This window comes from Lemur catta, chromosome 2 (genome assembly GCF_020740605.2).
Source record: "Lemur catta isolate mLemCat1 chromosome 2, mLemCat1.pri, whole genome shotgun sequence".
Lineage (NCBI taxonomy): Eukaryota > Metazoa > Chordata > Mammalia > Primates > Lemuridae > Lemur > Lemur catta.
The window spans coordinates 140770158-140787351 of NC_059129.1; the positions used below are offsets into that span (position 1 = coordinate 140770158).

A 17194-nucleotide genomic window follows, 5' to 3' on the forward strand; every position below is an offset into this window, starting at 1 on the left:
ATGGTTCTCTCTACTCCAAAACCAGTTATGAATTTTAAAACAGCTGTTTTGTACTTAAAAAACTCCCCCAACACTCCCTCCTGCAAATAGCACAGCAGGCCACCAGAATAGAAGTGCTAGAGAAGTGGGTTTCCTAGAAGTGCCGAGGGTGCGACTCCGGGTGAGTCACCCGCACTGTTCCTCTGAGGCTCCCTCCGTCCACCTGGTGTCTGCAAAGTGAGACGTCAGCGCATCTCTTTTTTCCATCTTTTTGGAGCCGCCCTTTAGAGAGGCGGTGGGAGGTAGTGGCTTGGTGGACCCTGACTGCCTGACTGAGGGAGGGAAAGAGGGTCAGGGGGTGGGGGCTGAGCTGTTCTACAGTGAGTCCACTGTTCCAGGCCTTTCTGTAAGAGGACTTGACTTCTCTTTTTTCTCTCCTTTTCTTTCTTCCTCCCTCCTTCCCCTTTCTCCCCTCCCCTCTCTCTCCTCTCCTTTTCTTTCTTTCTGTTCTTTCATGAGACAGATGCTGGAGTGCAGTGGTACGATCACAGCTCACTGCAGCCTTGAATTCCTGGGCTCACCTGATCCTCTTGCCTCAGCCTCCTGAGTAGCTGGGGCTACAGGCACGTGCCACCACGCCTGGCTAATTTTTAAAAACTTTTTTTGTAGAGATGAGGTCTTGTTATGTTGGCCAAGCTGGTCTTGAACTCCTGGCCTAAGAGGACATTTTTAAGCAGAGACCAGAAGGAGGTGAGTGAGTGAACCATGGACTCAGGGTGAAGGACCATGTGTCAGGCACGCTGGCAAGGAGCATCCCTGATGAGTTTGACAGACAGCATAGGGGCCAGTGTGGCTGGAGTGGCCGGAGGTGCTGGGAGAATGGAGGGAGGGGACCAGAGGCAGGGGACTAGCTAGGGGCCAGGTTCCATAGGCCCTGGGACTTTGGCTTTTCCCCACCGGGAGCCTGGAGCCCTCGGGGGATTTTGGTAGATTGTTGGGAATTCGGAAGATCTGATGTCTTCAGTTTCCTCAGTGAACTGGGAAGCAAGATCATTAGTTAAGGGCAGCAATTTAGTACACAACTTTTTCTCTTCAAGTCCCCTTGAAGTTGATGACCTTTTTACTATGGCAGTGTAGTGGAGATAGCACATGCCCTGGAGCAGGACCTGCCTCTTTCGAACACTGGCGTGGCCACTTTGTGAATTTGTGGCTGGAGGCAAGGTCACTGACCTTAGTAGGCCGTAGTTTCTGTGTAAAAGCGGGGAGGGATGGTGCCGACCTTGAGAGTTGGCAAAGGTTGAGCAACGATGTTCACAAATCGTGCGGTGTAAGGTCACTCAAAGACATGTTCCTTATTCTTGGATTAGGGGAGATAATGTTGTTCCTGTGAACGCATAAAGGTGAGAACTGATTTGGCTCTAAAGGAGCGTGCTGTGTGTGTGTTTCCTTTTCCAGTTGGGTGTTAAGATTTGCAGAGCTGTATGTGCCTGTCTGACGTTTGACCCCAGCGTCTTAAGGCAGGGGCTGTTCTCCTGTGTCTACCTAATTGGCCTTTGTGAAGAACTAGCACCTGCCGGTGGCCGCCTTAGCATTGTGGATCAGCCAGTGCAGCTGACAGCCAGAAGTTAGAGAGGCCACCTTCCCTGTAGTTAGAGCATGCAGGGAGGGGCGGGGTCTGGGAGGGTTTTCTCGGTGGCAGGCAGAGTAGGGCCCTGAGCATTAACGTTTGCATTCTGTGCTGTGGGCTGGGTTAACTTTAAAGGCAGCTAAATTCAGACATCCATGTAGTGAATGAAGAAGGATTATAACCTATGTTATAACCCTTGTTTCTACATGAGAGGAACGAGTAACGTATACTTTATAAAGTGTGAGAACATACAGATAATTACTCTGATTTTAAAAAAATCATCATGGAGCAGAGTTTAGGGTTGAAATACTAGCCTGCATCATGTACCATAGAGTTGACCTGAGCCCAGGGTAGCAGAGGGAAGACAGGCCATTATTTATTTATTTTTTTTGGTACCTCTGTGTTGTGGAATGTCGCTTGCCAATTTACCAAGAATTCCACGCCTTTCACTGCAGTGAAGCCTTATTAGCATGGAGTGTCCTGTCTTCCCCCACCCTCCTCTTCCAGAAGTTTGAGATTCACCAGATCTCTGTTCTGGTGGCAGCCAGTGGCTAGATGGCACAGGGTCGGGCAGGGCTGGAGTTGCTGGCCTGTCCTGAGAGGTCCAGGAGGCAGCTGACTGTGTGGGTGGGTGCGTGGCAGCCGTAGCTCAGCCTCCCTGGCTGTCTTTCTCGTGGCCCAGCTCCGTGGAGATGGCCCAGGGCCAGAGCTTGCCCCACTCTCCCGTCTCCAGTTCCTTGCCAGTGTCATGTGACACTTCCTTGGGAGGCCCCAAGTCAACTTACCATTTTTTGTAAACTTAATTTTTAAGCAGTACAAATCCTCCTATCGATTCAGATGAAAGCCTTAGATCATAGTCTCTCAGAAGCCCTATGTTGCTGGTGTGTTTTTTTTTCCCCTCACTGTGACCTTGCTGGTTAGCTCAGTTTTATAGACAAGGAAGTTGGGGCTGGGAGAGATTGTGTGTCTCACACAGCCTGTAGGGCCACGGCGGGGCAGGATTTGGGCCCAGGTCTGCAGGCTCCTCGTGGCACCTTTCAGAGGGAAGCTCACTTCTCTCTCTCTGTTCCACGTGACCTCTGTTAAACTCACTCATGATGCTGGCTTCAAAAACATTGCCAAGTCCCCGTTGCCTGCCCTGGAGCCTTAGGCTCTGACACTGACTTAGATGTCAGATGGGACTTGGCCTCCAGACCCGGAGTAACTCCCAGGGAGAATCAGAGACTGATGCCTGGCACGTCCAGGTTTCTGTTTCTTTATTTTTTGCAGGCCCTGTATCTTTATCCACAGCTTTGTGGGTTTGTGAGAATAGGAAGTGAAGTACTTCCTATATAAGCTTTGGCTATGCTGTGTCAAGCTCACATGCTGTCCCCGCCTTCGCGTCGGGGCATGGTCATCATGCCAAATCAGACGGTTTCTCTGTTAGTGTCGGCCACAGAAGTTGCGGGCAACAGTGGTCACATGATGCTGTGAAATCTGCAGCACATGTCCACTGTGGGAACCCTGCCTCTGAACATGCTCTTCTTCCCTGCTGGCGTTTTTGTTTTTTTTTTTTTTTTAAATTCCTTCTTAGTTTAGGAGATTGGTCCAGATTTTTGAAGGTTAGTGGGCTGAATGAGCTGAAACTCTGATAAGGGATGGTAGTGAGCCAAATGATTTCTTGAATATTCTGTTTGAATATCTGAGAGACTTGGAAGCATGCCCAAAGTAGGAAAATCCCGTTTGGAAGTGCAAGTCAGAAAGACTGTGTGTTCCCTTTATCTCCAAAGTGTTAGATTGGTTGCTTGCTATAGATTCAGAAAACCATTCCCCTAGTTAGTGACTGTGCACTGTGTTTTGCTATGTGAATTTAGCTTGTGTATTACCAACTGGGTTGCTTTTTGAAGGAAAACAAATTACACATTCGTATGTGCTTATTAATTTTATTAGATTTTAGTTGTTCCTTTATCCTGCTTTATGTGCTGGTAATTGTAGGTCAGTAATAAAATGTTTAGTAGCTACCTGATCATTACCATAACCCCAAGACTCATAGCGAGCGAGGGAATTAAAATATATTTCAAAAGAGTATGGATATGTGGCAATAAATGAGGAAGGGACAGAATGATAGCTCTTGGAAATGTTTTGTGTTGGAGGGAAGGAACCCAGTTTCCTAAGATTTTTTTCTTTAAGGGATTAGGTGTACCGTGCTTTTTTTTTTTTTTGGAGACTGAGTCTCACTCTGTTGCTCCAGCTAGAGTGCAGTGGCATCGTTGTTGCTCACAGCAACCTCAAATTCCTGGGCTCAAGTGATCCTCCTGCCTTCGCCTCCCGAACAGCTGGAACTACAGGCACACGCCACCATGCCCGGCTAACTTTCTATTTTTCATAGACACAGGGTCTTGTTCTTGCTCAGGCTAGTCTCGAACTCCTGAGCTCAAGTAATCCTCCTGCCTTGGCCTCCCAGAGTGCTAGGATTACAGGCGTGAGCCACCACACCCGGCCCATGCCATGCATCTTGGTCATGGAATTTTACATACTTTATTTTAGAAGTTAACTATTTTTAAAATGAAAGAACTTACATCTTGCAGAGTATTGCAGTTTTGCAGGCATTCAATGATGACATATATAAAAACTGTTGAGAGATGTCACATTAAGATACCAATGTCAAATAGTTTAAAAATATTGTATAGCTGTATCCTTATGACTTTGTCTTTTGAATTTTTTCTTTCTTTTGGATGGGTGTTTAGAAATTCCTTGGTGGAGACGGCTCTGCATTTCTCCTTACTGAGCTTTCCAAATGCCAGGCAGTGGTGTTGGCCAGTTAGATTTGTTCCTTCATTGCTGCCCCTTGATTGGTTTCGTCTTGACCAGGAACAGTTTTAATTGTGGCACTTGCTGGGACTGTGTTAGGAAAGTAGACACACCTTCCTGTCTCTGAGTTGGTTGACAGTCTGTTACTTGTGTGTTTCCTTCTAACCGGTAATCTGCCAACACCTCTCAGGATATTAGGAAATTTAAACCAAATGAGGCTAAAATGGAGCCTCTGTGCTGCTGACCAGACGCGGACGGACTGCAGAGCTCCGGGAGAGGGTCAGCAGAAGCAGGGAGATTACAGTCAGGAGCAACAGTATTAAGCTTTCTTTAAGGGAAGAATTCAGACCGTGTGCTTAGTTTATATGGTTAAATTAATTGCCCGTGTCTAGGGTGTATTTCAGCCACAGAACTCACTTTAAAATTGGAGTTCTTCTGAAGTCCTTTGCCTTGTGTGTGACTTCTGCCCCTCCCCCACTTCCTGCTGGGCCTGGTGGTTGGATTGTATTATAGGATGTTTCTGAGTTACCGATACCACTTACTATTGGACTCTGGGCTGAGCTAAGTAGTCAGAGGAAGAGTATGAATCTGAGATGAGGAAGACAATATAGACATGTTCCTTCCTAGTAGAGTCCACAACCAGCTTGGATAGGGACAGCGAAGAGAGTGCAGAGTGCAGCGGCGGGAAGGCGTGAGCGAGGGAATTGGTGCTATTTCCATGGAAACCAGTGGGGTGTGGGAAGAGAGGTTGCAGAAGGTGATGCCTCTGATGTTTGGCAATTCCAACTGTGCAAAAGGGAAAGCAGAACTGGACCGAGATTATAAAGCAGAAGTTTAAAACTTGGGGAAGAACTTGAGCTAGAAAAAGCATGTGATCTGTTGATCAGTATGACATGGTGTAGTCTGAATCTTCAAACAGCTCACGGCTTTTTCTTGGAGGCTGTCCTCAGATGGGTTCAGCCACTCTGAGAAGTCTGCTTGTACTCTCCAAGTAGCGGTCCATATGAACCATGACATTAAAAATGAGAAGGGAATTTCCACAAACACAGCCGTGCACCACATAGGGACATTCTGGTCACTGATGGACAGCATATACACCGGTGCTCCCGTAAAATTGTGGTAGAGCTGGAAAATTCCTATTGCCTAGTGTCGTCGTCATTGTAATGCCGGAGCCGTGGTGATGCTGTAGTGCAACACATCACTCACGTGTTCATTGTGATGCTGGTGAAAACAAACTTACTGCGCTGCTAGACGTGTAAGTGTATAGTAATGGCCTAGGCCTTCACATTCACTCCCCACTCACTGACTCACCCAGAGCAGCTTCCAATCCTGCAAGCTCCATTCATGGTAGGTGCCCGATGCAGCATGGTAAGTTCCTGATATAGTACCATTTTTATCTTTCATGCCGTATTTTTGCTGTACCTTTTCTATGTTTAGATACACAGGTGCTTACCATTGTGTTACAGTTGTCTACAGTATTCAGTGCAGTCACATGCTGTACAGGTTTGTAGACTGTACCACGTGGCCCATGTGGGCAGCAGGCTGTACCATCTAGGTTTGTGCAAGTACACTCAGTGATGTTCGCACAACTATGAAACTGTCTGACGACACATTTCTCATAATGTGTCTGCATCATTAAGCAACGTGTGATTGTACACTAGTCCCTTCTCATCCAAGGTTTCAGTTACCTGCTATCTGAAAATCTTAAGATATTTTGAGAGAGAGAGACCACATTCCCGCCTCAGCCAGGAACTCGGAAACCTTTATGCCACACAGAATCTGTCATCTGAATGGCATTTATTGTGAAAAGATTTAAACTCTAAAGTTTTGTGGATGTTTTGCCGGTTTCAGTGCTGTAGTTGAAACTAAGTATTTTCTGAAAAGTTAAAAAATTGTTTTTAAATGGAAATAAAGCACTTGCCCTTGGCTCATACTGACCTGGGTTTATTCCTGGTTTTGTCACTTCACAGTTGTGTGATGTTGGGCAAGACGTTAACCTTTCTGAGCAGTGGGAGAGTTGAGTAATGGCATCCAGTGCCTGGCAGATTTGGCTCAGCTGTCAGGGCCTGTGGTGGGTTGTGCTGTGACGTGTTTTTACTCCACGGTCCGTGTCCTTCTCAGCCCATCAGTGAATGTTGATTCTGCATGTCCCAGTCATCCTGGGAGGGAGGGCATCACTGTCCCTCCCCGGAAGATGCTACCATGGAGTTGTATGGAATGTGGGGGGGGGACCTGGTGCCAGAACTGTGGCCTCAGCAGGGAGTGGCGTGCCATGCATGTGTTTCTGGAATCCTCAGGCTTGCTCAGGGATGAATTTGGATTTTTTGAGAGTGGGAGAGGGACCACCAGCTATCTACGTTTTATGCTGTGAAAAATGAGGTTAGAGTAGCAAGGATTTTGCTTGCTTTTGCTGGTTTCAAAACCAACGTTCTTGCACAGTTTTATAACCAGAAGAGCAATGGTGTGATGAGGCTGCCTCCTTTGGGACTGTTAACTGGATTTTGCAAGCTGGGACAATAGGCAGTGGTTCTGGGGGTGTTTGCAGTTGTCAAGCTTCTCCTTGGGCCTTTGCAGTTCTCCCTGCTCTGCCTCCGTGCATCCTGTCGGCTTCCTTCCAATGAGACGGTAGCATGGAGTCAGTGATTTTTAGAAGACCGGACACAGACAGTGTTAGAGTTGCAAGAAAATGCCCACAGGGCTTCCTACAGGGAATCTGCTGCAGAAGTTGCTTGTTGTAGCAAATATATTTAAAATATTTTTGTGTGTGTGTGTTTGGGTGAAGGCTGCATTTCCACACAGCTTGCAGATGGTTTCTTCCAGAGGCTTGTTTCTTGCTAAAATTTTAATATCACTGCATAGTTTTCTCTTTGATCTAATATGTTGATCTCATTTTTTTCTGTTTTTTTTTTTTTTTTTAAGTCTTTACCTGTGTAAACTCAAATGACTTAGTCTAGAATGTACCTTTTTCTGGGAATCTCAGCTGAGTGGTCACACTTGCTTGGCTGCTACGTGAGCCATTCTGTTGTGCAATAGAGTTTCCTAGTGTTTTTTGGCTGTACGTGTTCATTTCAGATAGAGATTTTTCTAGTGCACAGACTTTCAGACAAAAGTTTTCTCCTTTCTCAAAGATACCATTACGTTTTATTAGTTTTTAATACTTTTATTGCTTCTGAAACCATTCTCTGGTTCTATAATATGATCATGGTGCTTTTAAACTTCAGTATCAATTTAATTTTAAGAGTGATTGTAGCCTAGGCCATTCTGGTAGCTTGGCCTTCAGTCTGGAAAGAAATCAAGAACCATCTAGTTTCCAGCATGCAATTTCTTAAACAGTGCTATCAGATATTTATATGACTTTCAAGTTTATTATGAAATAGTCTTTAAAAATATTTACTATTAGCAGAAGCATATCTAGGTGATAACTTAACCAGGGCGCATACCAAAGTACATAATGTTTTTGGAATATGCTTCATGGATTTTCAGAGAGATTCTTTCAACTGAATGACTATTCCTGAGCTCCCAATGCCACTATATGCTAGATCTTTGTTTTAAAGCAGACATAATGTCCATTGGAATCAGAATATTTCAAGTACTGACAGCTTGCAGATGTCTTGGTAGTATAGTGTAGAAACCTTCTGTGACCATTTCTTCATTTTCAAGAGATGTAAGAACTCTGAGATACTGGTGCCTCCGCCCAGGTGCTGCTGACGGGTTTGGATGGCGTTGGAGGCACAAGCCTGGAGCAGTGTTGCCCTGTGCTGAGTGGTGAGATCATCCCCTGAAAAAGTCGGGGTGCAGGTACTATAACAGGAGCTTCCCTCCCTAACCCCACAGCCACTTACATTTTGATGAATCTTGACAAAACAAATATGAAATACAAGTACAGGAAAGAATATAATCGAAGAGAGTGACATTTTTCTTTCTAGAAACTCTGATTTCCAGATAATCAGGTCAATATTACTCATTTTACTCTTTTTCATCTCTTTTCTTCTCCCCAAACACATATGCTTTTTAGACTCGCCTTATTTTAAATAGCACCTCTGCAAAATCGGCAGTGGAGTTTAGTTTTTAAGAAAAGCCTAGTGTTTAGGTGCTGCGTGGGTTTCTTTAGCGTTAATTCCTACGAAGTTGACTCATTTTAAATGATGACCTTTATCTGCCTCTATCATGTACACTTAGGATTGTGAAATACTCTGATGATGCCATTGCTACGGTTTTGGGTTTGTTGTCTGCTGTCCTGGTCCTGAATAAGAGATTAGCATTTTCCCTGAATCAACCATAATTAATAATGGAAAAGTTTTACTAATACTCTGCAAATGAAAACACTGGCATAGCATTTTAAAGAAAGAGTCATAGTGTCTTGAGTCACCTTCATTTGCTTCAAGTATAAGATCAAAACTGGGAGAGAAAGAGAAAAAGAAAAGAAGAATTAAAAAAAAAGAATTAAGAAAAATAAATCAAAATTATTCAATTAAAAAAAAGATGAAAAAAAATCAGAACTGTTCCCTTAACCTGCAGGGCCCCAGTGACCAGTCAGTCTGCCCGCTCTCCTCTTCCCCACACTCTGGCCACAGTGCCCCCCCTTTTCTGCGCATGTGCCATGGTCACTTCCGCCTGAGGACCCTGGCCATGGCTGGGCTGTCTGCGTGGAACATTCTCCCTTCTGTATTTCCCCCAGGGCTGCTGTGTTTGTCCACATCTCAGGGCAAATACCATCTTAGAAGACTTCGCAGTCGCAGTCCCTGCCAGTCATTTCCTATCTGCTTTGCTATTATGTTTCCACCAGAGCAGGTATTAGCAGGGGGGATTAGCCTGTGTGTTTGTTTACTTACTGATAATATTTATTTTCTGTCCTCTCCACTGGAATGTACACTTCAAGAGGGCAGGGACTTTTTGTCTGTTTTGTTCACTGCTGTACTCTTCCTGTGCCTTTCACAGACCTATTTGTGAAACAAATGAATAAAGGTTAGTGAAGGACAAAGGAAACAAGCCTTTATTGATGACTTTTCTCTGTGCTTGGTAATACCTGGGTTTTCTCATGTTGTTTGATCATCTGGACCACAGGAGATAAGTTATAAAGAAGCTGAGTTTAGGCTGGGTGCAGTGGCTCATGCCTGTATTCCTAGCACTCTGGGAGGCCGAGGCGGGAGGATCGCTTGAGCTCAGGAATTCGAGAGCAATCTGAGCAAGAGCGAGACCCCATCTCTACTAAAAATAGAAAGGAATTAGCCAAACAACTAAAAATAGAAAAAAATAGCTGGGCATGGTGGCCAATGCCTGTAGTCCCAGCTACCTGGGAGGCTGAGGCATGAGGATTGCTTGAGCCCAGGACTCTGAGGTTGCTGTGAGCTAGGCTGACGCCACGGCACTCTAGCCTAGGCAACAGAGTGGGACTCTGTCTCAAAAAAATAAAAAAGAACCTGAGTTTAGTAGTAACAACACCCCACGGCTGTCACCCTAAGGCCAGCACTTAAGTATACCAGCCTGTTTTTCAGGTTTACAGCAATTAAGTGACTGTAAGTTCTGCCACCCTGATTGTATGCTTGTGTGTGCTTATGTCCCTTGGCTTCATGGCAGGTGGATCTGATTGGTCCCCAGAGCTAGTTTCAGGACTATTGTGGCCCCTCCATTGCTGGACGGGGCTACCGGCCACTGGGAAACGAATTCCAGGCAGGGAGGGTGTGTTGCCTGATAGTTTTGTGCTGAGTCAGCGCCCCACGGGCATGGACGGTTGCTCTGGGGAGTGGACTGCTACTTCTGTGAGGGGGTGTCCTGTTGCCAGGGGGGTGCTGTGTTGGGTGAGCTCAGATAAGCTGAGCAGTCCCGCACCCAGCCCCCCACGGCTCCTGGGCAGGCCTAGTCTGAGCACTTCCAGTTTAACTTCTCTGCTCTCCTTTCAGCAGTCCTGATGAATGAAAGTTATTATAATAAGGCATTTTTTTGATTTTGCAAGGAACTTTTCAGTCACTCTCCCCCTCTTTCTCTTTCTGTTCTTGCTGAGGAAATGATCCCCATTTTACAAAATGGACAAAGCATTCTCCCAAGGAAGAGTAGAGAGTTGAGAATAATTGTTTTGACAGAACTGACAAAACCAACTGTTTTCCCCCAAGTATATGGATTGATTCATTAGCATTTACTCATTGTCTCCTTTGCCAGAGGTTTGAACAATGAGTTTTAATGCTTGATGTAGTGGATCAACCTAAAGTAAGTTTTGTCTGATTTCGCATCAGATAGTTGACTCACCGCACAGCCTTATCTTGTCAGTTCAGATCTGAACTGTGGCTGTAAAAGGTAAAACCAGCAGAACTGTCTTTGATGCCACAGCTAGTTTTTTAATAAAATAAAGAGTTGAAAATCCTTTGGCTTTTCAGCATTTTCGTGTGATTGGAAGGGTTATATACTCTCTTATATTCAACATGATTCTTGAGCAGTTATCTGAGTTGATATTCTTAAATTAACGGTAGGTTTTTTGTTTTTTTTAATAGATGGGAGTCTTGCCCTGTCACCCAGGCTGGAGTGCCGCAGCGCGGTCATAGCTCACGATTTTCATATTTTGATGATGATTGAGTCCTGAGGTGGCTTCAGAGTGGATTTAACCAGAGCGGGGTCGTATTTAGTAGTTTCCGCCCTGACTTCTTGTCAACTTAATATAACTGACTTTAGTATTTTTGGCTAATGAAAGCATTTTGTAGTTTATGGCAGTTTTAAGCAAATGTGGCTTGAATATAAAACTAGAGAGAAGTTTAATTATTGGCAAATCAATGACAGTGACAAGTTGTTTTTCTTCTTTTCCAGTTATACATGGGAAGCTGTTGATACTGCAAATAACATACTTTATAAAATCAACGTCTGTGGAAATGTGAATATTGCCCAGTGTGGGCCATCAAGTGCTGTCTGTATGCACGACTTGAAGACAAACAGTTACCGTTCAGTGGGTAAGTAAAACTGCCTTAAGTTGCTGGATGGGCAGTGTGGTCCCTCAGTTTTCCAAAAATGACTTCACGTGTATGGCTATTATATGTAGCTATGTACACACTTCTATGTATATGTTTATAATACATAGTATATAATTTATGTTTTATAATAGTTAAAAGTGGTAACAATTTGAATGTCCAATATGAGATAAAATTAGGTTACTTCCGTCGTCTAGAGGATACTATGCAGGCGGTGGTTACGAAGAATTATGTAGAGGTGTATTTGATGGAGAAAGATGTTTCCTAGGTGGCTCTTCCTTCTCTCCCACGTTTTTCTTAAACCCTAACTTTACTTTTTTTCCCCTTTCACCTCCATTTCCCTTTGTGCCCCTTCCCTAGACTCCCTTATACCTTTTCAGCTTTCTTCTGTGGTGGTTTGATGCTCAGCCTGTGTGTCTTCACAGATGGTCTCTGGCGTTAGGCTTATATTAAAAATGAAATAATCCTGAGGATTGGCATTCTCAGAGAAGAAAGTGCAGCCCTTTCTTTCCTGGGGTTCATTTCATTTCCCCAAATTTACCCCTTTCGGGTCAGGATCCCTTCCCCCCTTCCTTCTGTGAGGAAGGTGGTCCCAGTGAGCTGACAGGCCTGCTCGGTTACAGGCAGAGAAGTGAGGGGCACACGCCTCTCGAGAGGGGGGCAGGGCAGACATGAAAGCGCGAGTGGCCCTGGGGCTTGGCAACATGGAGATGTCTGTGGTGACCTTCGACCAAGGTAGCTGGAGTGGTGAAGTTTGCTCGTGGTGGACAGTCTCGAAATGGAAACAGCGTGTGACTAGGGACTGTGTGGTACCTGGAAGAGGATGTTAGGCAGGTTTTTGGATTTGGGAGGGGTAGCTTACTGTGGTAGCTCCGTCTCTCCTTTTGATTGGAAATGCCCAGACACAGTTAAAGGACCTTTTAGAAAGCAGTGTTTTGAGGAAGGAGATACAGCAGTGCCAGTCTGCTGGTTGAGGCCCAGCCCGTTTGAGCTCCTCCTCTCAACACAGAGACTTTCTAGACTGAAAACACTGGCCAGGGGGACTTGAGGCCCAGGAGAGAGATCTGAGAAAGCACTAGCTTGTTCTGGATTCTCGGGTCAGACAAATGTTGTTGTTTCGTGATATACTTAGGAAACTTACAGATGAGATTGTCAGTTTTCTGACTGTTATCATTTGATGATTCAGACAGAGGCCACGAGTGAGCCTGTTGGCCAGTGTTACTCAGGTTTTCATAAAGTGGAAAAAGTAGTTTTCTTCTTGACTTTATTATAACACTTGACTTTAATACTTTTGGGTAATGAAAGTATGTCTTGTAGTGTGTGGTGATACAGTAGTATAGTGTAGTGTAACACAACATAAACTAATAGACTAATGCCAGATTCAGACAAGTTAGTAGCATGATCTGGGAGATTGGCCTCGCTGGACAAAATTTGAGTACGATCAAGTTCTTCTTTCAGGCTTTGAAAGAGAGGAAGGAGAGTTGATGTTTTCTGTTTGTGGGGGAGGTGTTCTGTGATGGAAGGTGTCTTTAGAAAGCCGGCCCAATGAATAGGAAAGGTTGCTTAAAGGCGAGAAGCTGAAGGTAACTAGATGAGTAAAGGCTAAGTTACAGTTTAAGTTGCTGATGATACAAACTAGCAGTTTCTAGTCTCATTTTTACTCCCAGACACATGACAGGTACCTTTCAGACTTCCAGCAGGAGTGATGAGACATACTTTCAGAACTAGCAGTAATTGCTCCATTTCTCCAACTCAAGAAAACAGATTGTATGAGTGAATAAGAGTGACATTAATATTAGCATAGGGATAATCTTGAATCAGATCTAAATTTGCTAGTTTGTGTATATAATAAAAATAACTAAATTTGTTGTGCGTTTATGTGCCAGGTCTACTGTTTTTAAGTAAAATATCTTGCTTAATTTGTACAGCAACCTTTTGAAGTAGGTGATTTCATTTCCCTTACTTTATAAATGAAGAAACTAAAGCATAAAATGGATAAGTGTCTTGCCAGAGCTTGCGTGATTGTGGATTTGAATGCTGACGGGCCAGCTCCAGAGCCTGTGTACTTCTTCAGGGCTGTGTTAAATGAGTTATGGGGTCACATCCAGCAGGTGGAAAGCTAAAATGGGAACCGGGATGGGAAATCTGTATGGCCCTGAGAGGACAACTGAGAAACTTACAAACTTGCTAGAAAGAAAAAGATGTGAACCTTCAAAACAACCACAAAAACTGGAGCTCCCAATAGATCAGAGGAAATGAGCTAGTGTAGAAATAGCTCTAAATATATGTGAGAACTTAAGGTATAACCAAAAAGTTGGATGTAATTAGCTGTTGTCTGTTAGGAAACAAAGTTCGATTCCCTCCTTCATATCACATACGGAAATAACAGATCAGTTAAAATTTGGTAGTAAAAAGACAATAGAACATGGGAAAAAATTTATAAATATAAATAGAGGAGACTTCCTTAGAGAAACACGGAAGCCATAAGAAAGAATGGGAACATTTCTGCCTACGCACATTTTAATGACAAAGTGTGTCCCAAAGACAAAAGACATTGCTAGACTGGGAAAAAAATTTCCAGCACATGGGCCAATGTGCTATTATCGTAAGATCTTTTCTTAAAAATTGATAAGAAAGGCAAACAACCCAGGAGAAAAACGGCAATGTCTAAGAACAGGCAATTCATAACAAAAGAAATCCAGATGGTTAATACAGCTTTTACTAGTAAGCCAGGTATAAATGCAAATCAAAGCAATGGTGAGATCTCACTTTTCTTTGATTGAATTGGCAGAAATTTAAATGGTTGAATCATAGAATGCTGGCAAGAAGCCTGGAAATGGGCACATTTATATATTGCTAGAGGAAGATGGTTGTCTATAATTCTTCTGGAAATATAATTGTTGATGTGAGTTTCATAGTGCCCTCAAAGGCAGTTTTTATATTAAGAAACAAATATTAAGACCTAAACTTTGGTTTAAATAATATTACATTGTTTTAAATTAAAAAATCATACATTGGTTCCTCCTTAGGCAGATTACATTATAATATATGACTCTAGCACATTTTAACAATCATTTTTATCGAGCCTGTGAACAATATTTGGTCCCATTTAAACCTAGTTAATCATCTTCACCACATTTTAAAATGATTTACATGTATTATATATAGTTGATCCTTAAACAACATAGATTAGGGGCTTCAAACCCCCACACAGTTGAAAATCTGAGTATAACTTTTGACTCCCTGAAAACTTAACTATTAATAGCCTTCTATTAATATCAGAATCCTTACTTATAATCAGTTAACACATTTTACATGTTACATGTATTTATATATGAAGAGAAAATATATTTGCTATTCATTAAGTGGAAGTAGTAAGACATCGTAACAGTCTCCATCTTTGTCTTCACATTGAGTAGGCTGAGGAGGAGGAGGAAGAGGAGGGGTTGGTTTTGCTATCCCAGGGGTGGCAGAGGAGAAAAAATCTGCATCTAAGTGGACCTGGGAAGTTCAAACCCCTGTTGTTCAGGGTCAGCTGTATTTGATTTCCTTTTTTAAGTGCTTCAGAGGTCTGATTTAACAATTAAAAAACTGCAGTATAACAGTAATTCTTTTAAATGTAATAGTTTAACGTTATGAATGTGATAAACCTAAAATTCTCTTAGATGTTCTAATACTGTGTCACAAGTCTAAATCAATTGCTCAGTACAAACTTTGATCCTAAACATTGTCATAAACATACCAAATATATTGACATTCCTTTTAACATCCCAAACATTAATACTATGGTTTTAACGTAATCTTCTGAGGACAGGCCCCTCAAGTTAGGAGGGGCCCCCAGGAGCTGTCGACACAGAGGGCTTAGGGCAGGAGTGTGTGTACGGCCCCCGAGTTGAGGGCTGCGGCCTGCGAGGCTGTCTGGAGATGCTGCGCCCCCTTCTGGCAGCGTGCGCACCGCCTCCCGCAGCCTCGACCGGTGCAGCCTCCACCCGTGCAGCCTCCGGCAGCTTCCTGCACCCTCCCTCTTTTGCAGCCTCCTGCAGTGTTGCCTGGCCTCCTGCAGCCTCCCGCAGCCTGCGCCTCTTGTAGCCCGGGCTCGCGCCTGCGCGGTGCAATTTCCAGGCCCCACCCCAGACAGGCCCGCTGTGGGTGGGGCTGCCGGGAGCTGTCCACGGGGCGCTGTCCTAGGTCACCGAGCTTTGGCAGGGCTTCTGTGCCCTTTTGTCCGAGCGGATCAGGGAAAAGAATTTAGAAAAGACCCCTGCTGTTTCAGGAGGAGGACTGTCCGGCAGTCAAGGAGGGCAAGTGCTTGGTGCTATGCAAGAGCTCTGACCTCCGGTCCCCTCTCATAGGCATCTTTTTTCTTTGTTTTTTTTTTTTTTTTTTTTTTTTGAGACAGAGTCTCGCTCTGTTGCCCAGGCTAGAGTGAGTGCCGTGTCGTTAGCCTAGCTCACAGCAACCTCAAACTCCTGGGCTCAGGCGATCCTCCTGCCTCAGCCTCCCGAGTAGCTGGGACTACAGGCACGCGCCACCATGCCTGGCTAATTTTTTCTCTATATATTTTTAGTTGTCTAGCTAATTTCTTTCTGTTTTTTTTTAAGTAGAAACGGGGTCGCGCTTTTGCTCAGGCTGGTCTTGAACTGCTGACCTCGAGCAATCCACCCGCCTCGGCCTCCCAGAGTGCTAGGATTACAGGTGTGAGCCGCCGGGCCAGGCCTATGTAGATGTTTTTGATGCCAGTTCTTTGTCAGTTCTGTGTATCTCCCAGTTTATAACTATTTTTTCCTTTAAACTATTTTTTGATGAATATGAAATCTCAAATAGAGTAGGTAAATCTTATCAGTCTTTCTACTCCCCACCCCTCAGACCAATCAATAGAGGTCTTTTATTACAGTACTAAAATATCACACATAGGCCTTAGGAATCATCCCACATATTGTTTCTGTAGCTGGATAACTCAGATCTTATTCATCAGCCTGCAGAACTGTTCCTTTTTCAGACATATAGATACCATCCCAAAATTTTGTGGTATTTTTGTTTTTAACTCTTGCGGTGTGCTGAATCGAAGTAGCTGAATTTGAAACACGCTGAATGTTTCCTTCCAGGATAAACTCATCTTCCTGGGCTTGAGATACTGAATAAACAACACGTGGCCTCATCCAGACCTTTGGATGTATTTTTCACCCAAGAAATTTTGGATTTTTAACAAGTGACCCATTCTCTTGGATAATGATGTTGACGGGGAAGTGAACATACACAGACCTCACATTGTGATGGAAACCCAGTAGAATACAGTTGATCATGTTCTGTACATGACTACAAATAGCACGAATCATGGCTAGTTCCTTTGGTTTTCTCCACCATTTATTAACTGGGAGCCTCTTTGTTTTCTTTCCAAGGAGACAGAGTTCTAAATTAATATGATTGAAGTCCCTCCACAAGGTTCCTCGGGGGCCCTTCACAATAACTGTGTGTCCCTTCAGAGCCACGTCAACCTTTCCTGGAATGTCAACAGTCTGATTGCTGAGAATGGCCTTCATTCTCATAGCAGATGCAGCAGAGAGCTCAGTCTTTTCTTTTGAAGTTAATGTTTTTGAGTCTTAAGAAATTTTTATGTTAAGATTTATACCAAGTTTTAAAGTTTGGATTTTGATGTTTATATTTTTAATCCATTTAGGGTTGATTTTTGTAACCAGTGATAGGCGGAGATCCAATTTATCTTTTCTCATATGGATAATCATTTTGTTGCCAGTTCCATTTACTTTACAGTCTTTTGTTTTCTTCTGTGCTAATCGAAGTTTGATACACATATGTATCTCTGCTCTCTCTTTTAGTCTGTTGGTCT

General features: G+C 43.8%; 1 protein-coding gene and 1 pseudogene across 1 annotated transcript in view; one reads left to right on the forward strand and one right to left on the reverse strand.

Annotated features, from left to right (window-relative positions):
- Nucleotides 1-17194, forward strand: part of IGF2R (insulin like growth factor 2 receptor) — a 101158-nt gene that overhangs the window by 8591 nt on the left and 75373 nt on the right. The window contains exon 2 of the mRNA XM_045544685.1: nt 11192-11331. Within this exon, the coding sequence (XP_045400641.1) occupies nt 11192-11331 (140 nt within the window). The remainder of the gene's footprint in view (nt 1-11191; nt 11332-17194) is intronic.
- On the reverse strand, nt 16314-16889 carry LOC123633433 (annotated as a pseudogene).